We start from the raw sequence: 24,564 nt of genomic DNA, 5'->3' as shown, positions 1-24,564 counted from the left end.
TTTTTGTTTGACAACTTTGCCAATTTGCTGTATATGTTTTGTTAACCAATCATTCTATTGTTCTCGTGAAAAGTTCATGTTGTTCATCATTTTTTGTATTGAAGAGTACCATTGTAAATTGGATTTCTTTTGTTTCAGGTATGCTTGTTTTGTGATATTATTGTCTGGTAATTTACTGATACGAGTCCAGTATTTTATTAAATTGAACCGAATGTCTACTAAGAGTGGGAATTCTCCTACTTCGGCTCTGCATGCAATGTTTGCCACAAATTTGTTCAGTCCTAGTAGTTGTTTGTAAAAATTCAATTGTGTTTTTTCTGTTATTGTTTTGTCCCATTTGTTGTAATCTTGAATTTCATGGCCCCAGATTTCAGACCCGTACAATAATATTGGTTGAATACACCTTTTAAAAAGATGGATGAAAGTTCTACAATTTGTTTCTGGTGGTAGGAACTGTTTCAATGCATACATTGCTCTGGCTGCTTTATCTGCTAAATTTTGTTTGGCTTCAGTGTAGCAGCCATTTGACTTTAAATTTATACCCAGGTAGTTGTACATATCTATACAGGTAATATTTTGTTCATTATAATAGAATTTTTCTGTCTTTTTCAGTGTTCCTCGTCTGAAAATAACAACTTTTGTTTTTGTCAGATTTACCTGAAGTTTCCATTTATGACAATAAACTTCTAAACTATTTAGTGCATTTTGTAGACCGTTTTTTGTTTCAGATATTAACACTAGATCATCTGCATAGAGTAGGGAACTAATTTTACAGTTATTCAATGTAACCGGATCTAATGATTCATTTTCTAGTGATTTATTTAAGTCATTAATAAACAAATTAAAAAGCATTGGGCTAATGACACAACCCTGCCTAACACCCTTGGTCGTTTCAAATATGGGTGTAATTTTATTTTTGAAACGAATGCATGATTTTGTATTTAGATACATATTTTTAATGATGTTATAGATTTTACCATTTATACCATTATTAAGTAATTTATAGAAAAGCCCTTGTCTCCAGATTTTATCGAATGCTTTTCGAAAGTCTATGAAACACGAGTACAATTTTCCCTTTGATTTCAAGTATTTGTTGACAATAGTTTTCAATACAAATATCTGATCTGTAGTACGATATCCCTTACGGAATCCTGCCTGGTTATTGTTTATAATGTTATTATCTTCGGTATTTTGACTAATTCTAGTATTAATTATACTACAAAAGGTTTTACCTACACAACTAGAAACAGCTATTCCTCTATAATTTTCTGGGTCAGTTTTGTCTCCTTTTTTGAAGATATGAGAGATAATACTAATGTTTCAAAGATCTGGATAAATACCTGAGTCCAGGATTATATTGAATAATTTACGTAGTGGCTGAATTAGGAAGTCTGAACTGTATTTAAGTAATTCTGGGCAATAACCATCATATCCTGATGATTTTTTACTCTTTAGTTTTTTTAATGGCTAGCCTAATTTCTTTTTCAGATATCTCATTATTTAAATTATAATTGTAAAAATGTTCTTTTACTTCCATAGCTGAGATGTTAGAGATGATCTGTTTTTGAAAAAGAGTATTATTATTATCAGTAGCATTATTATTTAATTGTTCATAGAATTCTTGCCATTTTCCTGGTGAAATTGGATTAGATTGATCATTTCTTGAGCCTTTTAGTTCATTGATTATTTTCCAATATTGTTGGGGATTATTTTCTTTTATGTCAGTTAATTTATTAACAATTTTATTTTGTTCTTCCTTTTGTTTTGATCTAATTAACTTTTTGTATTTCTTTTTCTTGGCAAAGAACACATTTCGTAAGTTAGCATTAAAAGGATATTTGCTGATTATACGTGCAGTATTACGCAGATCTGTTTTAAGAATATTACATTCTTTGTCAAACCATTTTTTCTTTGATTTACGTTTAACATTTCCACCATTACTCTTTCGTTTATGTTTAAAAATCTGACTGGCTGCATTATTAATCTTCTACAGCAGTATTAATTCCTTTCTTATCTATGCTATAAATTTTATCAATAAATGACTTTACAATAGCTTGAACCTTCTTAGATGCTAGATTATCCTGGTAATCGAAGACTGACAATCTATCCCAAACCCAACTCTTTGGTAAATTATTTAAAGTACCTGTGTTATTTATCGGTATATCAAGTGCATTCTGATCTAATCGTAGTAAGCACGATATCTGGCAGTGCTCTGGTGTACATGTAAAATCATGAACTTTAAAATATTCAATACTGTCAAATATGTTTAGTGAGGTTATGGCATAATCAACAGTGCTTATTCCATTGTAATGGTAGCATGTAAAATTGCCACTGGAATCTCCGGGCATTCTTCCATTTAGAATTCTGATGTTACAATTTTTACATAATTCTAATAATGCTTTGCCATGTGCATTAATGGACGTGTCCCTGTTATTACGAACTGTTGGTTCTGATATGTCATCATCTAAGTAAGAATTAGGTAATGGTGTAAATCTATTATTATCATTATCAACATAATCAGGTAGTGTGCCTGTTCTACTGTTAAGATCTCCGAGTAGAATAATGTTGCCTTTGTTTGAAAATTTGGATATTTCATTCTGTAAAATGTCAAAAAAGTCTGATTTGCAGTGTCTTGAGTTTGAAGGTGGATGATAAGTGAAGCACAAGTAAATGTCTCTTGTAAGGTTAAAAAAGTTCATTCTACACCATAGCATATCCTCAAAAGTTGTATCTTCAATTGTGATGCCCTTTTTTAAGATGTTGTTTTATGGCAATTGATATTCCTCCTCCTCGTTGCTTGTTCCTTGTTATAGAGTAACAATAGTATCCAGGTATGTCTATAGTGTTAGATTTTGAACTCAACCATGTTTCTCCTAGACCAACGATATCATGGCAATTTATATTTGCTATAAAGTCACCATCTTCTTATTCCTTCCTAAACATTGAATGTTCCAATAGGAAATTGATAATGCTCTTTTTGAAGTATTAACTGTCTTTTTTTGGTAATACATTATTTCTTGAGTTGTGGTCTCTGTATTGAAATAGAGAAATTATGTCTAAAAGTGACGCCCGGAGGGAGGTGCGTGTGGTTGCCGTGAGAGGACACTTTCTAACAAAGAGCAAGATCGACCTAATTGTGCAATGAAATATACTTTTCATGACAGACCACGTCATTTTTTTGGTTGCCCACGATTTTTTGAGAAAAGACGTATTGTTTTAATCAGGCTTTTTATCAAATAAACCAGAACCACATTTTGTTCCCGTGATGTTAACGAAATACCACCTAATACAATGACAATGTCCACAAATACTAGTGGCATATTAAGTAGCTAATTTACATGATAGTTTTCTCTTTTAAGCAAAATCTATAAAACAAAACTTCTGAGCGCATTCTGATCAAATTTGGCACTTTGGTATTTTGGTTATATATAGAACGCCCCTTACCTTGACCATCTTGTATGAGTATCGGGTACAGTGGATAGCCTTCAATATTTACCTTATATGTTCCATCAACAAAAAGAATTTCTGGATACTCATTATATAATCTTTTCATCTCACTTGTTTGAAAAAATACTAAGTCAAGTTCATTTTTTGGTGACATCTCAATAACAGTTGTTATATTTGGATCAAGACCCTGTAGTTCAATTAATTTATCAGCAACCTTTTGACCTTCTGACCTACCTTCTGATTTGCGCTCTTCTATCACCCTTTTCATATTATGTATATCTTTTGAAATTACCTGTTTGCTTGTCTTCCATGCAACAACACTCTTAATATTCCTTACTTCAACATCCAAATCAAGTAGTTGTTCAACTTCTGCCGTCTCAGTTGTGTTCAATTTTCTGTTATCTGGATACCACCTGTATTTTTCTGTTGAAATCGCATGATTATGTTCTGTACACAAAACTGAAACTTTATAGCAGTTTGAGTTAGCAACAAAAATTAACTTGAGCTTCACACTGCAGTCAGATGCATAATAACTCTGTAGTGGTCGCTCATTCTTACCTCTAATCCGTGGTTTACCATGATGCTTGCAAACAAACGTGATGTTATTATATGGATAATTGGAATCTACATTACCTATATTGCGATGGCTTCTTAAAGTTCTCATAGGGTGGCTGTTCTCATCACACCATTGCTTGTAACTTGTTAGAAATTCTGGATATGTTGGAAACGTCGCTCCAAGGAATATTTCAACACCACCACCTACTTGATGTTGCTTGTTATTTAGTGGTTTAGCAATGTGCGGTTTAGTGACATGCTGTTTAGTATGTGTTTTAGTAACAGAGGGTTTTTCAAAACTCTAACCAATTACAAAGTAGTAAAAAGACTCTAGGGCGTAACCTTAAATCATAAAGCCAATCACACTAAGTACTGAATACGTCATATCTTTTGATTAATCGTTCGCTACATTAATAACTATGAATATAAACTGTCAGAATGGCGACGATTATCTCGTAATTAGTTCCAAATCACTGAGCCAAGTTTCGTCCAAAACTTCAAATAGGCCTAAACGATGACAGACATAACACAGCAATTCAGCTAATAATCAACTAATTAAGTCGGTTAACAGATACGCGAAAACAAATTCATGACAATACTATTGATATTCGCCGTGCTACAAGCGTGTTCATGCTCTCTGTTATAAGCTCAATTTCAATTATAAAACCTGTTTTATTATTCAGATAAAATAACTTGGGTTTTCATTCGTACAGTCGATAGCCTCGTCGTCATAATTCAAAGTATCACCTGTTGCATATTATTGAATATTGGTAATTCCCAGTTACATTTAACATTAACCATTTCTCTGACTGTAAAAAAAGAGGAAATAATATATTATTGGTACTATATTAATTTTATTTAAAACTTTAAAAATACGGTAACGACGCCGTGATTTGCGAGTTTTACTAGATTGATAAACGCCGAGGTTGGCTTTAGGTAAACGTAGTGTTCCAAGTTCCCAACACCGGAGGGCGTACAAAGTTTCCGTCAATGGTTGGACTTCGCATTTTCGTATAAAATGCGCGAATTGAAATTATTTCTGACAACGACACCACTGTGAAAGTATTTTATTCAAACACCGATAGTAAAACAAGTGAAAAATCTGTGTATGACGGCCGAAACTACACATAGGACGTCGGTACGTTTACTTCCGGGACGTGGCAGTAGCCATAATTGTCTCCTGCCACGGGCGTGGCACGAGACACTCCGTTTGGTTATACGGTAATATGGAGACATGATTACTCCGAAGGCCGAGGGTCATTATGACCTTTGGTACACATCACGTGACTTTATAGTTTCCAAGTTCATTCTTGCCACGATTATAGGTACTCGAGAATGGGTGACATAATATCGAAAGTGTCAAGTTCGATGACCAATAATTTAGTTCGAAGTCTCGTCTATGACATTGGAATACAATGGAATTTGTTTGTCATCGCTGCTTATTTCCAAACAGAAAAGTTCTATGACCTTGCAGGTTTGTGAACATAGTAATGAAGTCATGTCTTAATCTACAGTATTCAATAGCACTGTCCTCTCTTGAACCTAACCCAATCCACATTAATGAAGGTAATTAAGGTATCCCTGAAATTAAGGTTGTCTATAAAACACTGAACCACAATGTGTGGAGCAAAATCCTATACTGTTGACACAACAAATTCATTCCTTTACTTGTATTAGTGCATTAGTCGTCTCGACTCACATGTGCAGCATTTGTGTTGATAATCATGTATTTCCCAAAATCAAATGCACTCTTTTAGTGTAAATCACAAGCACAAGTTTTGACCTGGGCGCGACATGCAAAACTTATGTTGATGACTCTTTCAATACCTTCCAATCACCAATGAAATTACCTAGTTAAAGCTTGGTAACGTTTCACTTTGTGCTCCTTGGTCTGTGCAACAAGTCGCCATCTTTGTTCATATGAGAACCATATCTCGTGCATGCACAGTGCATGATAACCACCACCAACTTTAATATTTATACAATTTTGTTAATTCAAACTCAAAAAAATGTTTTTATTGACATGAAATATTTAAAATGGCTTCATTATGCACTGCACTTGTTGATTGGTTTGATTAAATTGCCATTATATTATTTATAAATATTGCAAAACAAAAATTAAAAAAAAAAACAAAAAAAAACTAGGATCTAGGAAAAGAAACATACGATGTGCATAATTTGGTTTGCATATTTGTCATTCTTTTTCACTGGGGACATTGCAGTATTCCTTGGAACATTGTTATCAGTAAATGTGCATATTAAAGGACATATAGGGTGTTCAAATTTGAAATTAAACTTTTTGATTTTCATTGATTAAATTCATTGTGTTCAGAGATAGAAAGTTTTAATATTTCACACAATTTCTTTTCTAAAATCAAAATGGTTTTCACAGAGAAACATTGCCCATAGAATTAATCATCCATAAAGCACCATCTGCTATGTTGACATGTCTTCTTTATTTATTTCACTGTTATTATAATTACTTCAATAGTTAACAACAGGTTACCTACTTTTGGGACTTAACATTTCACCTACTAGTAAAAAAAGGCAAAACATTTGTGTTTGTTACATTGTTACATAATTATTGATGTGGACAAAACTTTCATTTTTGTTCACCTAGTGTGAAATATATTTTTGAGAAACTGCCTGAAAAAATTCAAATAGTTTGATTTCATAAAGAATTTAAATATTTACCTAGAGTACTCATTGCATACATTGTATGAATGTTTAACTATAAACGGAGTGATCTTTGAGATCTTTTACCATAGCAACTAATGGTATTATTTACCATTATTAGCAACCAATGGTATTATTTAACATATTTATACCAATGGTATAAATAGCTTAAAAATTACCATTTTATGAGGTTGCCTATTTTTTATGTGAAAATTGGTTTGGTGATGACCATATGTTTCATTAGGGTGTTATGAAATCTGATGATCTGTTTTAATGTATAGCCAACAAAAACTGATGCAGCATGTGTATTTCTTCCATTTGGGTAGTGTCTGTATAATCTTCAACGTGGCAGAGCAAAGGGCTGAACAAATCTGAAATTATCTCAATCTTGATGAAATACCAACATTTGAACCATTAATTACCAAGAAAAATCTAGTAATATTGTATGCCACTGCAGGACACAACTGACTGTTATTGTCCACCGCCATGTCCATTATTCATTGTAATCTATGACCCAGGTCTTACAAACCAAACAAGAAACCTAAAATTTAAAGTCAAGTTCTTCAACGCCAACTACAGAAATTCCATTCAGAAATACCACCATGGTGGGGATAAACTTGGTTGATAAAAATTTTGCAGAATTTTGTGATTTGTAATTAGTATGCTTATGACTTTCGTCATTCCTAAAAGTAAATTACGGCTTACAATCCCCACAAATCCTGGATTCTGAATGGACAACATGTCTAGCCATGTCATGTGATAAAAATGCTTGCTGTTTACCACTTTCACTGTTAGAAAGTTGTACTGAGTAACATATGGAATAGTAGTAGTGTATTCCTTTGAAAATCGTGGTTCCTGCTTGGTCTATTCATGTGATATGTTTTATATAATACAAAAAAGCCATGGTGGATATAACCATGTACTTACCAATCCCCATAGACTGAGTGCATGTCAGTTATATCTGTTTTTAATTATTTCCAGGCTCTGGTACATTTATATTTCTTGTCATCCAGATGTTAAGATGGACTGGAAATTACTTTTCAAGACAAAATATACAGAGTGGAATGGTAGTTGTATGGGGCTTGAGGTATGTTTGCATTCATGAAAGAATAATTTATTTGGGGGGAATAACACTTTTTGATCTTTCACAAATTGTACCAGGATACAGTTTCCATAGAAACACAACATTATAATTTTCTGAAAATATTAACTTCAGCAGAGCACTATTTATGACACAACAGATAAAGAGATAAGAATACATGTTTATTTGGCAAAACAGGGGGGGGGGGGCACGCTGCTGGGACCATACAAACAGTCTGAAATGCATAGCTGAAATCTGCCTAACAATGAGTGCTACCTAACTTGCCTAGACTAGTCCCACAGCGAGCCCCCCCCAGTGAGATGGTTAGCAGTGTCAAACTACTACCGCAGAAAAGATGTAGTAAAGTACAGCAAATCTGAAAAGCCCCAAAAACAGTCTGCAAAAAACAGTAAATACTGACTTGTAAAACGTTAGCATTAATGTTAGTATATTAATATGAGAAATGAACAGCGGAAGCTGTAGGTCGATTATTGTAGCTGAAAGCTACGTGAAGTAAGTAGGTTATGTAGCTGTGAGCTACGTGAGGTAACAGTGTTATCGATAGAAGCTGCGGAAGCTGCAACTACCTGGCAGAGGATAGCTGAAGCTGTCCGGAACTGGTAGAAAACAGCGGAGGTTGTAAACTACGATGTGTTTAGTAAATGAATATTAATAAATAAATACATACGAATAAAATACATAAATAATAATTTAAAAAGCTGGAAACCAAATCTTGGGGGAAAAAGAGTATATGATAAATATACGAAGCCCCCAAATGAAATGTCCCCAAGATAGAGGAATATATAATGAATTAGATTAGAAACTACTGACTAATGTAGAATGTGCAGATCTGACTGACATCCCTGAAGTATGAATGTACCTCAAGTAGCTAACTGAAGACCATCTGCCTAGTGCCTTAATCATGTGATCTTGGATACCGGCATTTGCTGCAGAAGGAATGGCCTGTAAATTGAAATGAACTGAGACCCAATGAGCAGACAAGTCTGCGTAAATACTGTAGGAAAACAGAACGTGTCAGTGGTAAGTTGTCTTCAGTTACAAACAGAGGGTCCCCTAAACTAGGTCTAGGACGCAAAGCCACTCTAAGAGACAAATATCGCTTCAGACTCTGTACTGGACACATGCGGCCATTTCTGAATAATCTAATTACCACTCCTTCACGAAATTGATCTGACTTTGATGACTTCAACCGTAGAAAAACTTGAGCATCACCTTGAAAACTGACATCCTCAATACATAAATGAAAATCTCTATTAAACGCTCCATAGGACTTGACGGTGAATTTACCACAGCGCAGGAAACCAAAAAAAGCTACTAACACAACAGTTTGCATGAGGATATCAATGAACTGGGTAAATACTCCTAACTCAAGAGTACTAAACATTAAATAAATAATATCAGCTGTGAAAGCACAGCGTGGCCTAGTGCCTCATCCCTGATTACGTTTAATCGCCCTGAGTAACAAATTGACCCGTACTAATGACAGTTACCTGCCATGGATTAGGTACACCTGCTTCAATGTATCTGAAACGAATCCCAGGAAGGTATAGTCTTATCGTAGATTCTTTGAGTTGTAGATATTTGTAACAATGTGTAATAAAAAGTAGTAATAAGTCCTCTGATACTGCTGGTAAATTACCGAAAGAGCATGACTCAGCGTGCATGTTCACAAAACGAATGAAAAGGTTTAAACCTGAGTTATAAGCTTGCCTTGTTCTAGGCGCTAATGTACAACTCCACAGTTCACGCACATTTTGCCCTAAATTTGCATTACTTTGTAATATGGTGGACACGGTGTCTTGTGCTTGTGTGCTTCTGGTGCAAGGTGCCTGAATTCCTGAAACTGGAAACGAGATAATGCATCAGCTACAGTGTTCTGTCTTCCTGGAATGAATTGTGCAAGAACAATAAAATTGTGCTGCATGGCGGTCAGTGTCAGTCGACGTAGTAGAGTATTTATAGCATGACAGTGAGATGATGCCCTTCCCTTTTTGATGACTTGAACTGTGGCTTGATTGTCGCAGTTAAAATGAATACGTTGCTGAGACCAGAACTTTCCCCATAACATTGAAGCCACAACAATGGGATACAACTCAAGGAATGCCATTGACCAATCATCTCGTTGCTCTATCATCAACTGTGAAGGCCAAACCTCACAGTACCAGTGTCCCTGGAAATAACCTCCAAACCCTTTAGTTGATGAGGCATCTGTGAAAATGTGGAGGTCAGAAGCACTAATTATGTCACTGTTCAGAAATAAGTGGATACCATTCCAAGATTCCAAAAATAGCCCCCATATACGCAACTCTAAACAGCAAGCTTTATTCAATGTGACTTGGTGATGTAACTTAGATACAGAGGAAGCTTGTCTCAGCATGGAGGTGAATCAAAAGGACCGATTACATATCCTTTGTCTAACTCAGTCTGCAATAAACGTGTAACAGGTTCTGGATTTCTCTGAGCAGACAAATTGTTCAAGCATTCATAGGAAACAGTTGGTGTGTCCTCAATGCCAGTCTTAAAGCCATGACGAAGGCCTGAACATAATTGGCTGACAAAGTCTGAATCTGGGTGATTAGTCAAATATTCTTCCAATAAATCAACTTTAACCGGTGTACTAGGTGTGGGCAGTCACTGAGTGGTACCAGGATTAACGGCAATGGATTTAGGAGCCCTGGCTGCATTGAATGACCTGGGGCAACTATATACTGGGAGGCTGGATTTGCATGAAGTACAGGCATGCAAAAAAGGGCATGGATATCTAGAACACCCTTTACCGTTGGTATTATAGTTATTACACACTTCTTTACCTTCTAAATAAGTCTTGGGGCGTCCTCTAACGTCGACAGTTGAATTAGCCTGTTGTTGGTTGGTTGTAAAGAATTGCCTACAGTACTCATTTCGCCGAACCTCCCGCCCGCTTCCGGATTTCGATCGCTTTTTTTTCGCTCGCTTTGTTCAATCCGACCGCGCAATTTCCGCTTTAGATTCCCGATTTTAGTAAGCCCGGCTTGATGGAAATGAAACATGTTCAGTGGAGTATTACGAACATGGTGTATTATAAGTGAGTTAAAAAACAAAGGTTCATTACACACGTCATCAATAGTTGATGGCCTACTTTTCCTCACTGTCGTAAGTGTGGACCAAATTTTCAGAAGCTCCATTGTTCCACTGTACAGTACTCATTTCGCCGAACCTCCCGCCCGCTTCCGGATTTCGATCGCTTTTTTTTCGCTCGCTTTGTTCAATCCGACCGCGCAATTTCCGCTTTTTTTTCGACCGCGCAAATCTGGAAGTATCCGCTCGCGCAATCGCTCGCTCGCTCGCTCGCTCGCCTGACAGCACAACCGCCCGCATTTACAGTTCATTACCTACTGTTTCATGTACAAGTGTATCATTTTTGTTTTTATGATGTTAAAATAAGAATAAATACAATTAGAAATTTATAGAACGACCGTTGAAAAAAATACGGTGGATCACACGGCCATATAAAATTGGTGATAATAATGTACACCATAAACAAGATCGAACCAAACATGTGAAATCAAATACGACACTGACACAGACACAACTAATATGAAATAAAACCATTCTATTTTTGGTGGAGAGCGAAAAATGTCTACTGTAGAGAACGGTATTCGTTGAGTTAAACCGTGTGTAGGGTGACGGTTGTCATGCACGCATGGTTTGGGTTTAACACGGGTCAAGTTGTAGTTATGTTAAAATCCGTGGCACCTATAACAATTGAAGAATATCTGCAGGAATAGTAAGACTGTGAAAAAAACGACTGATCGATTGTTATAGAATGACCGTAGTGTACAATTTGTCAAACAAATACAATACTTGCAAATGTAATGTCGGCCAGCGCCCATCTTACTTGTCCGAAGTTGTCGACACCGACTTCACTGGAGATCGCGTTTTCTAACTAGGCGGCTGGCAAGCGGACTAACACGTTACATAAATCTGTTGAATTACAATTATGGTTTTTATGTTTGCGCCAAATGTCTCGTTATAAAATAAAGGATTCAAATTTTGCAGGGTATTCCGTTTTTTGCGAACTCTGGGCGAAATACTTTCATGAGCTGTACGTAGTTCACTTACAGCCAAAACAAAGTCAGCTTGGACATTAAGTTGTGAGACGCGAAAAAACAAACGCTGCCAGTGATAGATTACGTTCACTGAATAAAAGAACAAAATAAACGCAATCAATATTAATAAATATGATTTTACTTGGTAAAATTACTGTATTTTTCTACATAAAACAAATGAATTTCACAATGTCTTTGTTATCATAGCGTTGTTGGTAATAGTTGAAAATGATACATCCACGTGAACCTGCTTATATGAGATCGAAGGAGTCTGTTTTCAACAGCCGTATACATCTAACTGCGTCATCGCTAAGTTTCCTTGTGGACCACGAGTTCTGTTCCTTGTTTGCACGTTTTCATGTTCACACAATCGCAGACATTATTTGTAAGGGTGCCCTTTGAAATGGCACATTTTCTCGATGTTTTAGCGAGTACTCCGCGAGTATATGGCTTGTTCTCACATCAGCATAATTTTCCTCGAGTTCACTCATCGCTTTCCCACATGCACTTCTCGTTCTTTGCTGCTAACTTTTTTTGCACTCTAATATGGTGTTGTTTTTGTCTTTCTAAACATCGAGTTTATTTTTGACATTCAACGAGATCGCTTGAATTTTGAATTTGATGACGGTTCGAATTTATCCACTTTTACAGTGATCAACATTGCGTTCGAGTAGTAATTACAAGCCTGATTTACATTTTTCTTGCGGTGTTTTTCGTCAATGTATTAAATATAAGTGCTTTGGGAAATAACATAATTATATTGTGCGAGTGAAAGAGTTTGGTGAGACTGTCACAACACGTTTTATTTATTTCCAACGCGCGTGGTCGGCGCCTCTGATTGCGATTATTTTGTATTTTTGTTTTCAAAATGTATCACTGGCTGCGTTTGTTTTGTTTTCCTCAACAAATTAACTGTTCCGAGATCTCTTTCATTTTTCGTCCGGCTGCTGCCAATCCAATAATTCGTCGCCGCATGTACTCAGACAAGCGATTAGTCGTCACAATCATTATACTAGTAGTTTAAGTCCAATTGATTTGTAGAAATTCAGCTATGCGATAATTATATGTGCAGTTTTGTTTTGCGCACCCAGACACGAGCAAAAGTTAACCAATAGATTTTCTGAACTACAGCATTCGTATTACTTATGCAAATTGAGTAAGGGTCATAGTGCGAGTTGCGTTCAAAAATAACAAAGTGTCAAATTATTTTGAGCGCCGTTCGGAATAAATTTAGTCATAATCACACACAGAAACACACACACAACACACAAATACTAGTACTCAATACATATCGCGATTGACCAGTTATATAGCTGCTTGAACTACACACACAAGGACCTAAATATGTAAATACAGGTCACAGTTCGACTTGCGTAGCAAACGTTACAATGTGTCAAGTGATTTGAAGGCGTCTTTGTTCCAAAACAGAGAAGCAATAGGCGTTGTGTTTTGAATCGTCATTAAAACCTAAATTTATTACGAATACAAACTTAAGTTGATACATACAATGTACGATCATTGTTACTCCAGCGGTCGGCTGGCAAGCGGATGTTTCTGAAGCCAGCCATAGCAGGAGTGAGCGAGCGAACAAAAGCGAGCGAGCGAGCGAGCGAGCGAACAAAAGCGAGCGAGCGAGCGAACAAAAGCGAACGCGAGCGAGCGGAAAAAAAGTGGTCGGTTTCCGGTCGGAAAGCAGCGAGCGGTCGGAAATTAAGCGATAAGCGGTCGGAAAAAAAGCGATAAAAGCGGGAGGTTGGGCGGAATAAGTACTGTACGTGGACAAAAGTCTGACGAATGAATTGTACTACCACAAATTGAGCATGCATTAGCTTTACGTCCGGCAGTGAGGCGCATAAAAATATCCGCATCTCGGATCGACCAGTCAATTTTGATGTTTCTTTGCAGTAACCAAGCTGCTGCACGAGTGGCAAATTCGACATGGTACTCGTAGAATAGGCTACCCCCGAAGCTAATGGCCATGTCCGTTATGTCGTCTCGGTAACAGTCTAGTTCTTCACGCCTATGTGGGAAAACTTCACATATAATGGATTTATATCTGCCAAACGCAACCAAGAACTCGTTATGAGTTAACATTTTGTTGAGTCGGGGATCGGGATTACCCTTCAGTCGTATTTCATTTCCCATGGCGTCCAAAATAGAACGACTCTCTATACTTTCATGTGCGGGTATCAGTAACGTTGCTAGGTTGACATATTTACCTTGGGTTATATTGTTCCACATAGCATCAGTAACTGCAACAATTCTTGGCAGGTCGTGTGACACAATCCCAAATCTCCTCCTCGCAGGTGGTGTAAAATCTGAGGCGTAAGGAGGTCCATAAACAGGCGTGCTTGTAGGCCCACGATCAGTGTGAACACGATCGACCCCACACGATGGGGCGGCTGCCATGTTGTTTACCGCCAGCCTGGTATCCGATGTTTGATTTGAGTTGCGACAGCGTGCTGGTTGAAATAAATCCATTTCGCCTGGAAATAAATTGTCCGTGTTGAAAGTCGTAGTTCTTCTGTTTACACCAGTTGATTCCTGCTCAGGCAGAGTTGGGGGTTCGGGATCTGAATCTAATTCTGTCGCAGCATTCGTTGCGCTAATGTTGGTAGCGTATGGGCCCCTTTGTTGCTGGCTATTTAGCTTGTACAAGTTGATCGCTTCTTTCTTGCTCCTGGTAGACGGTAAGAGTATGCCAATGTCCTGAAGTTTTTGTCGAATTTGACGTACTGTCCAATTTTTGGGGTTTGTGGTGTCCAAGACTCGCAAATTCGATGTTCTCGACGTTGATGCGTTGATTCCATCATTAGTTGTCCTTGATGTATTGGGTGATGAAATCATCCGGCCACGGCCTCTGGAATTTCTTCCCCGTCTCCGAGGAGCGTTTTCATCTCTGACTGGACTTGGTATTGGCGAAGGAGCACGGCATTTCCGGCCTCGACTCCTGCCTCTATCAGTGGTAGAACTTTCCATTTCAGAAGCAAAAGTATATAATATTCAAGAAGTCAAATAGACTGCTTCAAGCATGTGTACAGCTTGAAGAAACTGATGACGTAGCAACATAAAGACGCTCATGAATATGCAAATAGATGTGTCAATAAATATTCTCATTGTGATATCAAGACTGGTTGCTCATATTGCTGTTATTGTTCAAAAAATAGTTTAAAACTATTTTTTCTGAATTCTACAGACTTGGATTATTCCTGTTTGCAAGAATTGTGAGGGATGGCAAAGATAGACGATTCAATAAAGTAAGAAATAATCCATCTTCATTTTTCTTCTATTGGACTATTCAAGGTCAGTAATAATTTATAATTAAGTTGCATAACACTTTTAGGCTTTTTGATGCTATAAAAATGAACAAATTCAGGGAAATATTTGTCAACTCATGTTGGAACACTATTCACATAGTGAATGAAATGAAAACAAAAATGAAATGGAAAGTCTGCATCCTACAGACAGACTTAAAATTTAAATTTAGATGATATATTTCCTTCAATTTCTTCACATTAACACTATTAGTAATAGTCCAATAAAATACAACCTTAGAGTGCAACTTGACTTAATTCCCTTAAATTTGTTTTCAGTGTCAATTTGTTTAATTGCTGCACATTTACTAGTATAGCCTTAGTATTCTCTGTTGTAGCCCCCTCTATCTATTTTATTAGATTTAGTGTATAGCACCACCTAGTGCCAGCAGATTCTCAGTCTAGTTTTGTTTCTTTGGTTGTTTGATAGTTTTCACTGTTCTAAAAGTACAACAGTAGTTGCTTCACCTGCTCAGTTTACATTAGTTCACATAGTGGTTCGACCATTCAATTCTATGTACTTTATTTCAATGTATATACCGTATATAATTATATAGTCAATAAACTGTCTTTCTATTCCTAACAAGACTGTCTTTCTATTCCTAACAAGACTGTCTTTCTATTCCTAACAAGACTGTCTTTCTATTCCTAACTAGACTGTCTTTCTATTCCTAACTAGACTGTCTTTCTATTCCTAACAAGACTGTCTTTCTATTCCTAACAAGACTGTCTTTCTATTCCTAACTAGACTGTCTTTCTATTCCTAACTAGACTGTCTTTCTATTCCTAACAAGACTGTCTTTCTATTCCTAACAAGACTGTCTTTCTATTCCTAACAAGACTGTCTTTCTATTCCTAACAATACTGTCTTTCTATTCCCAACTAGACTGTCTTTCTATTCCTAACAAGACTGTCTTTCTATTCCTAACAAGACTGTCTTTCTATTCCTAACAAGACTGTCTTTCTATTCCTAACAAGACTGTCTTTCTATTCCTAACTAGACTGTCTTTCTATTCCTAACAAGACTGTCTTTCTATTCCTAACAAGACTGTCTTTCTATTCCTAACAAGACTGTCTTTCTATTCCTAACAAGACTGTCTTTCTATTCCTAACAAGACTGTCTTTCTATTCCTAACTAGACTGTCTTTCTATTCCTAACAAGACTGTCTTTCTATTCCTAACAAGACTGTCTTTCTATTCCTAACAATACTGTCTTTCTATTCCTAACTAGACTGTCTTTCTATTCCTAACTAGACTGTCCTTCTGTTCCTAACTAGACTGTCTTTCTATTCCTAACAAGACTGTCTTTCTATTTCTTACTAGACTGTCTTTCTATTCCTAACAAGACTGTCTTTCTATTCCTAACAAGACTGTCTTTCTGTTCCTAACAATACTGTCTTTCTATTCCTAACAAGACTGTCTTTCTATTCCTAACAAGACTGTCTTTCTATTCCTAACAAGACTGTCGTTCTGTTCCTAACTAGACTGTCTTTCTATTCCTAACTAGACTGTCTTTCTATTCCTAACAAGACTGTCTTTCTATTCCTAACAAGACTGTCTTTCTATTCCTAACTAGACTGTCTTTCTATTCCTAACTAGACTGTCTTTCTATTCCTAACAAGACTGTCTTTCTATTCCTAACAAGACTGTCTTTCTATTCCTAACTAGACTGTCTTTCTATTCCTAACTAGACTGTCTTTCTATTCCTAACAAGACTGTCTTTCTATTCCTAACAAGACTGTCTTTCTATTCCTAACAAGACTGTCTTTCTATTCCTAACAATACTGTCTTTCTATTCCCAACTAGACTGTCTTTCTATTCCTAACAAGACTGTCTTTCTATTCCTAACAAGACTGTCTTTCTATTCCTAACAAGACTGTCTTTCTATTCCTAACAAGACTGTCTTTCTATTCCTAACTAGACTGTCTTTCTATTCCTAACAAGACTGTCTTTCTATTCCTAACAAGACTGTCTTTCTATTCCTAACAAGACTGTCTTTCTATTCCTAACAAGACTGTCTTTCTATTCCTAACAAGACTGTCTTTCTATTCCTAACTAGACTGTCTTTCTATTCCTAACAAGACTGTCTTTCTATTCCTAACAAGACTGTCTTTCTATTCCTAACAATACTGTCTTTCTATTCCTAACTAGACTGTCTTTCTATTCCTAACTAGACTGTCCTTCTGTTCCTAACTAGACTGTCTTTCTATTCCTAACAAGACTGTCTTTCTATTTCTTACTAGACTGTCTTTCTATTCCTAACAAGACTGTCTTTCTATTCCTAACAAGACTGTCTTTCTGTTCCTAACAATACTGTCTTTCTATTCCTAACAAGACTGTCTTTCTATTCCTAACAAGACTGTCTTTCTATTCCTAACAAGACTGTCGTTCTGTTCCTAACTAGACTGTCTTTCTATTCCTAACTAGACTGTCTTTCTATTCCTAACAAGACTGTCTTTCTATTCCTTACTAGACTGTCTTTCTATTCCTAACAATACTGTCTTTCTATTCCTAACAAGACTGTCTTTCTATTCCTAACAAGACTGTCTTTCTATTCCTAACAAGACTGTCCTTCTGTTCCTAACTAGACTGTCTTTCTATTCCTAACTAGACTGTCTTTCTATTCCTAACAATACTGTCTTTTTATTCCTAACAAGACTGTCTTTCTATTCCTAACTAGACTGTCTTTCTATTCCTAACAAGACTGTCTTTCTATTCCTAACTAGACTGTCTTTCTATTCCTAACAAGACTGTCTTTCTGTTCCTAACTAGACTGTCTTTCTATTCCTAACAAGACTGTCTTTCTATTCCTAACAAGACTGTCTTTCTATTCCTAACTAGACTGTCTTTCTATTCCTAACTAGACTGTCTTTCTATTCCTAACAAGACTGTCTTTCTGTTCCTAACAATACTGTCTTTCTGTTCCTAACAATACTGTCTTTCTATTCCTAACAAGACTGTCTTTCTGTTCCTAACTAGACTGTCTTTCTATTCCTAACAAGAATGTCTTTCTATTCCTAACAAGACTGTCTTTCTATTCCTAACTAGACTGTCTTTCTATTCCTAACAAGACTGTCTTTCTATTCCTAACTAGACTGTCTTTCTATTCCTAACTAGACTGTCTTTCTATTCCTAACTAGACTGTCTTTCTATTCCTAACTAGACTGTCTTTCTATTCCTAACAAGACTGTCTTTCTATTCCTAACAAGACTGTCTTTCTATTCCTAACAAGACTGTCTTTCTATTCCTAACTAGACTGTCTTTCTATTCCTAACTAGACTGTCTTTCTATTCCTAACTAGACTGTCTTTCTATTCCTAACAAGACTGTCTTTCTATTCCTAACAAGACTGTCTTTCTATTCCTAACAAGACTGTCTTTCTATTCCTAACAAGACTGTCTTTCTATTCCTAACAATACTGTCTTTCTATTCCTAACTAGACTGTCTTTCTATTCCTAACTAGACTGTCTTTCTATTCCTAACAAGACTGTCTTTCTATTCCTAACAAGACTGTCTTTCTATTCCTAACAAGACTGTCTTTCTATTCCTAACAAGACTGTCTTTCTATTCCTAACTAGACTGTCTTTCTATTCCTAACAAGACTGTCTTTCTATTCCTAACAAGACTGTCTTTCTATTCCTAACAAGACTGTCTTTCTATTCCTAACTAGACTGTCTTTCTATTCCTAACAAGACTGTCTTTCTATTCCTAACAAGACTGTCTTTCTATTCCTAACAAGACTGTCTTTCTATTCCTAACAAGACTGTCTTTCTATTCCTAACAAGACTGTCTTTCTATTCCTAACAAGACTGTCTTTCTATTCCTAACTAGACTGTCTTTCTATTCCTAACTAGACTGTCTTTCTATTCCTAACAAGACTGTCTTTCTATTCCTAACAAGACTGTCTTTCTATTCCTAACTAGACTGTCTTTCTATTCCTAACTAGACTGTCTTTCTATTCCTAACAAGACTGTCTTTCTGTTCCTAACAATACTGTCTTTCTGTTCCTAACTAGACTGTCTTTCTATTCCTAACAAGACTGTCTTTCTATTCCTAACAAGAATGTCTTTCTATTCCTAACAAGACTGTCTTTCTATTCCTAACAATACTGTCTTTCTATTCCTAACTAGACTGTCTTTCTATTCCTAACAAGACTGTCTTTCTATTCCTAACTAGACTGTCATTCTACTCCTAACTAGACTGCCTTTCTATTCCTAACAAGACTGTCTTTCTATTCCTAACTAGACTGTCTTTCTATTCCTAACTAGACTGTCTTTCTATTCCTAACTAGACTGTCTTTCTATTCCTAACTAGACTGTCTTTCTATTCCTAACAAGACTGTCTTTCTATTCCTAACTAGACTGTCTTTCTATTCCTAACTAGACTGTCTTTCTATTCCTAACTAGACTGTCTTTCTATTCCTAACAAGACTGTCTTTCTATTCCTAACAAGACTGTCTTTCTATTCCTAACAAGACTGTCTTTCTATTCCTAACAAGACTGTCTTTCTATTCCTAACAATACTGTCTTTCTATTCCTAACTAGACTGTCTTTCTATTCCTAACTAGACTGTCTTTCTATTCCTAACAAGACTGTCTTTCTATTCCTAACAAGACTGTCTTTCTATTCCTAACAAGACTGTCTTTCTATTCCTAACAAGACTGTCTTTCTATTCCTAACTAGACTGTCTTTCTATTCCTAACAAGACTGTCTTTCTATTCCTAACAAGACTGTCTTTCTATTCCTAACAAGACTGTCTTTCTATTCCTAACTAGACTGTCTTTCTATTCCTAACAAGACTGTCTTTCTATTCCTAACAAGACTGTCTTTCTATTCCTAACAAGACTGTCTTTCTATTCCTAACAAGACTGTCTTTCTATTCCTAACAAGACTGTCTTTCTATTCCTAACAAGACTGTCTTTCTATTCCTAACTAGACTGTCTTTCTATTCCTAACTAGACTGTCTTTCTATTCCTAACAAGACTGTCTTTCTATTCCTAACTAGACTGTCTTTCTATTCCTAACTAGACTGTCTTTCTATTCCTAACAAGACTGTCTTTCTGTTCCTAACAATACTGTCTTTCTGTTCCTAACTAGACTGTCTTTCTATTCCTAACAAGACTGTCTTTCTATTCCTAACAAGAATGTCTTTCTATTCCTAACAAGACTGTCTTTCTATTCCTAACAATACTGTCTTTCTATTCCTAACTAGACTGTCTTTCTATTCCTAACTAGACTGTCTTTCTATTCCTAACAAGACTGTCTTTCTATTCCTAACTAGACTGTCATTCTACTCCTAACTAGACTGCCTTTCTATTCCTAACAAGACTGTCTTTCTATTCCTAACTAGACTGTCTTTCTATTCCTAACTAGACTGTCTTTCTATTCCTAACTAGACTGTCTTTCTATTCCTAACTAGACTGTCTTTCTATTCCTAACAAGACTGTCTTTCTATTCCTAACAAGACTGTCTTTCTATTCCTAACAAGACTGTCTTTCTAATCCTAACAATACTGTCTTTCTATTCCTAACAAGACTGTCTTTCTATTCCTAACAATACTGTCTTTCTATTCCTAACACGACTGTCTTTGTATTCCTAACTAGACTGTCTTTCTATTCCTAACAAGACTGTCTTTCTATTCCTAACAAGACTGTCTTTCTATTCCTAACAAGACTGTCTTTCTATTCCTAACAAGACTGTCTTTCTATTCCTAACAAGACTGTCTTTCTATTCCTAACAAGACTGTCTTTCTATTCCTAACTAGACTGTCTTTCTATTCCTAACAAGACTGTCTTTCTATTCCTAACTAGACTGTCTTTCTATTCCTAACTAGACTGTCTTTCTATTCCTAACAAGACTGTCTTTCTATTCCTAACTAGACTGTCTTTCTATTCCTAACTAGACTGTCTTTCTATTCCTAACTAGACTGTCTTTCTATTCCTAACTAGACTGTCTTTCTATTCCTAACTAGACTGTCTTTCTATTCCTAACTAGACTGTCTTTCTATTCCTAACAAGACTGTCTTTCTATTCCTAACAAGACTGTCTTTCTGTTCCTAACTAGACTGTCTTTCTATTCCTAACAAGACTGTCTTTCTGTTCCTAACTAGACTGTCTTTCTATTCCTAACAATACTGTCTTTCTATTCCTAACAAGACTGTCTTTCTGTTCCTAACTAGACTGTCTTTCTATTCCTAACAAGACTGTCTTTCTATTCCTAACTAGACTGTCTTTCTATTCCTAACAAGACTGTCTTTCTATTCCTAACAAGACTGTCTTTCTGTTCCTAACTAGACTGTCTTTCTATTCCTAACAATACTGTCTTTCTATTCCTAACAATACTGTCTTTCTGTTCCTAACAAGACTGTCTTTCTATTCCTAACAAGACTGTCTGTCTATTCCTAACAAGACTGTCTTTCTATTCCTAACAAGACTGTCTTTCTATTCCTAACAAGACTGTCTTTCTATTCCTAACTAGACTGTCTTTCTATTCCTAACTAGACTGTCTTTCTATTCCTAACAAGACTGTCTTTCTATTCCTAACTAGACTGTCTTTCTATTCCTAACTAGACTGTCTTTCTATTCCTAACTAGACTGTCTTTCTATTCCTAACCAGACTGTCTTTCTATTCCTAACTAGACTGTCTTTCTATTCCTAACAAGACTGTCTTTCTATTCCTAACAAGACTGTCTTTCTATTCCTAACAAGACTGTCTTTCTATTCCTAACAAGACTGTCTTTCTATTCCTAACTAGACTGTCTTTCTATTCCTAACAAGACTGTCTTTCTATTCCTAACTAGACTGTCTTTCTATTCCTAACTAGACTGTCTTTCTATTCCTAACAAGACTGTCTTTCTGTTCCTAACAAGACTGTCTTTCTGTTCCTAACTAGACTGTCTTTCTATTCCTAACTAGACTGTCTTTCTATTTCTAACAAGACTGTCTTTCTATTCCTAACAAGACTGTCTTTCTATTCCTAACAAGACTGTCTTTCTATTCCTAACTAGACAATCTTTCTATTCCTAACTAGACTGTCTTTCTATTCCTAACTAGACTGTCTTTCTATTCCTAACTAGACTGTCTTTCTATTCCTAACAAGACTGTCTTTCTATTCCTAACTAGACTGTCTTTCTATTCCTAACAAGACTGTCTTTCTATTCCTAACTAGACTGTCTTTCTATTCCTAACTAGACTGTCTTTCTTTTCCTAACAAGACTGTCTTTCTGTTCCTAACAAGACTGTCTTTCTGTTCCTAACTAGACTGTCTTTCTATTCCTAACTAGACTGTCTTTCTATTTCTAACAAGACTGTCTTTCTATTCCTAACAAGACTGTCTTTCTATTCCTAACAAGACTGTCTTTCTATTCCTAACTAGACTGTCTTTCTATTCCTAACTAGACTGTCTTTCTATTCCTAACTAGACTGTCTTTCTATTCCTAACTAGACTGTCTTTCTATTCCTAACTAGACTGTCTTTCTATTCCTAACAAGACTGTCTTTCTATTCCTAACAAGACTGTCTTTCTGTTCCTAACTAGACTGTCTTTCTATTCCTAACAAGACTGTCTTTCTGTTCCTAACTAGACTGTCTTTCTATTCCTAACAAGACTGTCTTTCTATTCCTAACAAGACTGTCTTTCTATTCCTAACAAGACTGTCTTTCTATTCCTAACAAGACTGTCTTTCTGTTCCTAACTAGACTGTCTTTCTATTCCTAACAATACTGTCTTTCTATTCCTAACAATACTGTCTTTCTGTTCCTAACAAGACTGTCTTTCTATTCCTAACAAGACTGTCTTTCTATTCCTAACAAGACTGTCTTTCTATTCCTAACAATACTGTCTTTCTATTCCTAACTAGACTGTCTTTCTATTCCTAACTAGACTGTCTTTCAATTCCTAACAAGACTGTCTTTCTATTCCTAACAAGACTGTCTTTCTATTCCTAACAAGACTGTCTTTCTATTCCTAACTAGACTGTCATTCTATTCCTAACAAGACTTTCTTTCTATTCCTAGCTAGACTGTCTTTCTATTCCTAACTAGACTGTCTTTCTATTCCTAACAAGACTGTCTTTCTATTCCTAACAAGACTGTCTTTCTGTTCCTAACTAGACTGTCTTTCTATTCCTAACAATACTGTCTTTCTATTCCTTACTAGACTGTCTTTCTATTCCTAACTAGACTGTCTTTCTATTCCTAATTAGACTGTCTTTCTATTCCTAACAAGACTGTCTTTCTATTCCTAACATGACTGTGTTTCTATTCCTAACAAGACTGTCTTTCTATTCCTAACTAGACTGTCTTTCTATTCCTAACTAGACTGTCTTTCTATTCCTAACTAGAATGTCTTTCTATTCCTAACTAGACTGTCTTTCTATTCCTAACAAGACTGTCTTTCTATTCCTAACAAGACTGTCTTCCTGTTCCTAACTAGACTGTCTTTCTATTCCTAACAAGACTGTCTTTCTGTTCCTAACTAGACTGTCTTTCTATTCCTAACAATACTGTCTTTCTATTCCTAACTAGACTGTCTTTCTATTCCTAACTAGACTGTCTTTCTATTCCTAACTAGACTGTCTTTCTATTCCTAACAAGACTGTCTTTCTATTCCTAACAAGACTGTCTTTCTGTTCCTAACTAGACTGTCTTTCTATTCCTAACAATACTGTCTTTCTATTCCTTACTAGACTGTCTTTCTATTCCTAACTAGACTGTCTTTCTATTCCTAATTAGACTGTCTTTCTATTCCTAACAAGACTGTCTTTCTATTCCTAACAAGACTGTCCTTCTGTTCCTAACTAGACTGTCTTTCTATTCCTAACAAGACTGTCTTTCTATTCCTAACAATACTGTCTTTCTATTCCTAACAAGACTGTCTTTCTATTCCTAACAAGACTGTCTTTCTGTTCCTAACTAGACTGTCTTTCTATTCCTAACTAGACTGTCTTTCTATTCCTAACAAGACTGTCTTTCTATTCCTAACAAGACTGTCTTTCTATTCCAAACAATACTGTCTTTCTATTCCTAACTAGACTGTCTTTCTATTCCTAACTAGACTGTCTTTCTATTCCTAACAAGACTGTCTTTCTATTCCTAACAATACTGTCTTTCTATTCCTAACAAGACTGTCTTTCTATTCCTAACTAGACTGTCTTTCTATTCCTAACAAGACTGTCTTTCTATTCCTAACTAGACTATCTTTCTATTCCTAACTAGACTGTCTTTCTATTCCTAACAAGACTGTCTTTCTGTTCCTAACTAGACTGTCTTTCTATTCCTAACAATACTGTCATTCTATTCCTAACTAGACTGTCTTTCTATTCCTAACTAGACTGTCTTTCTATTCCTAACTAGACTGTCTTTCTATTCCTAACAAGACTGTCTTT

General features: G+C 36.0%; 2 protein-coding genes across 2 annotated transcripts in view; one reads left to right on the top strand and one right to left on the bottom strand.

Moving 5' to 3' along the window:
* Positions 1-3,334: 3,334 nt before the first annotated feature.
* Positions 3,335-4,111, bottom strand: LOC146740978 (uncharacterized). The gene has a single exon (XM_085501938.1). The coding sequence runs from the start codon at positions 4,109-4,111 to the stop codon at positions 3,335-3,337; it is 777 nt and encodes a 258-aa protein (XP_085358064.1).
* An 833-nt stretch (positions 4,112-4,944) lies between these two features.
* The window catches only part of LOC102800727 (transforming growth factor-beta receptor-associated protein 1-like), a 219,735-nt gene continuing 200,115 nt past the window's right edge, over positions 4,945-24,564 (top strand). Inside the window, exons 1-3 of the mRNA XM_085501557.1 lie at positions 4,945-5,476; positions 7,660-7,765; positions 15,065-15,171. Coding sequence (XP_085357683.1) covers positions 5,338-5,476; positions 7,660-7,765; positions 15,065-15,171 — 352 coding nt within the window. The 5' untranslated portion in view covers positions 4,945-5,337. The remainder of the gene's footprint in view (positions 5,477-7,659; positions 7,766-15,064; positions 15,172-24,564) is intronic.

Source organism: Saccoglossus kowalevskii, chromosome 7 (assembly GCF_978046115.1).
Source record: "Saccoglossus kowalevskii chromosome 7, keSacKowa6.1, whole genome shotgun sequence".
Taxonomy (NCBI): domain Eukaryota; kingdom Metazoa; phylum Hemichordata; class Enteropneusta; family Harrimaniidae; genus Saccoglossus; species Saccoglossus kowalevskii.
Note: the sequence above shows the minus strand (reverse complement) of the source record. Positions and strands in the feature narration are given on the sequence as shown.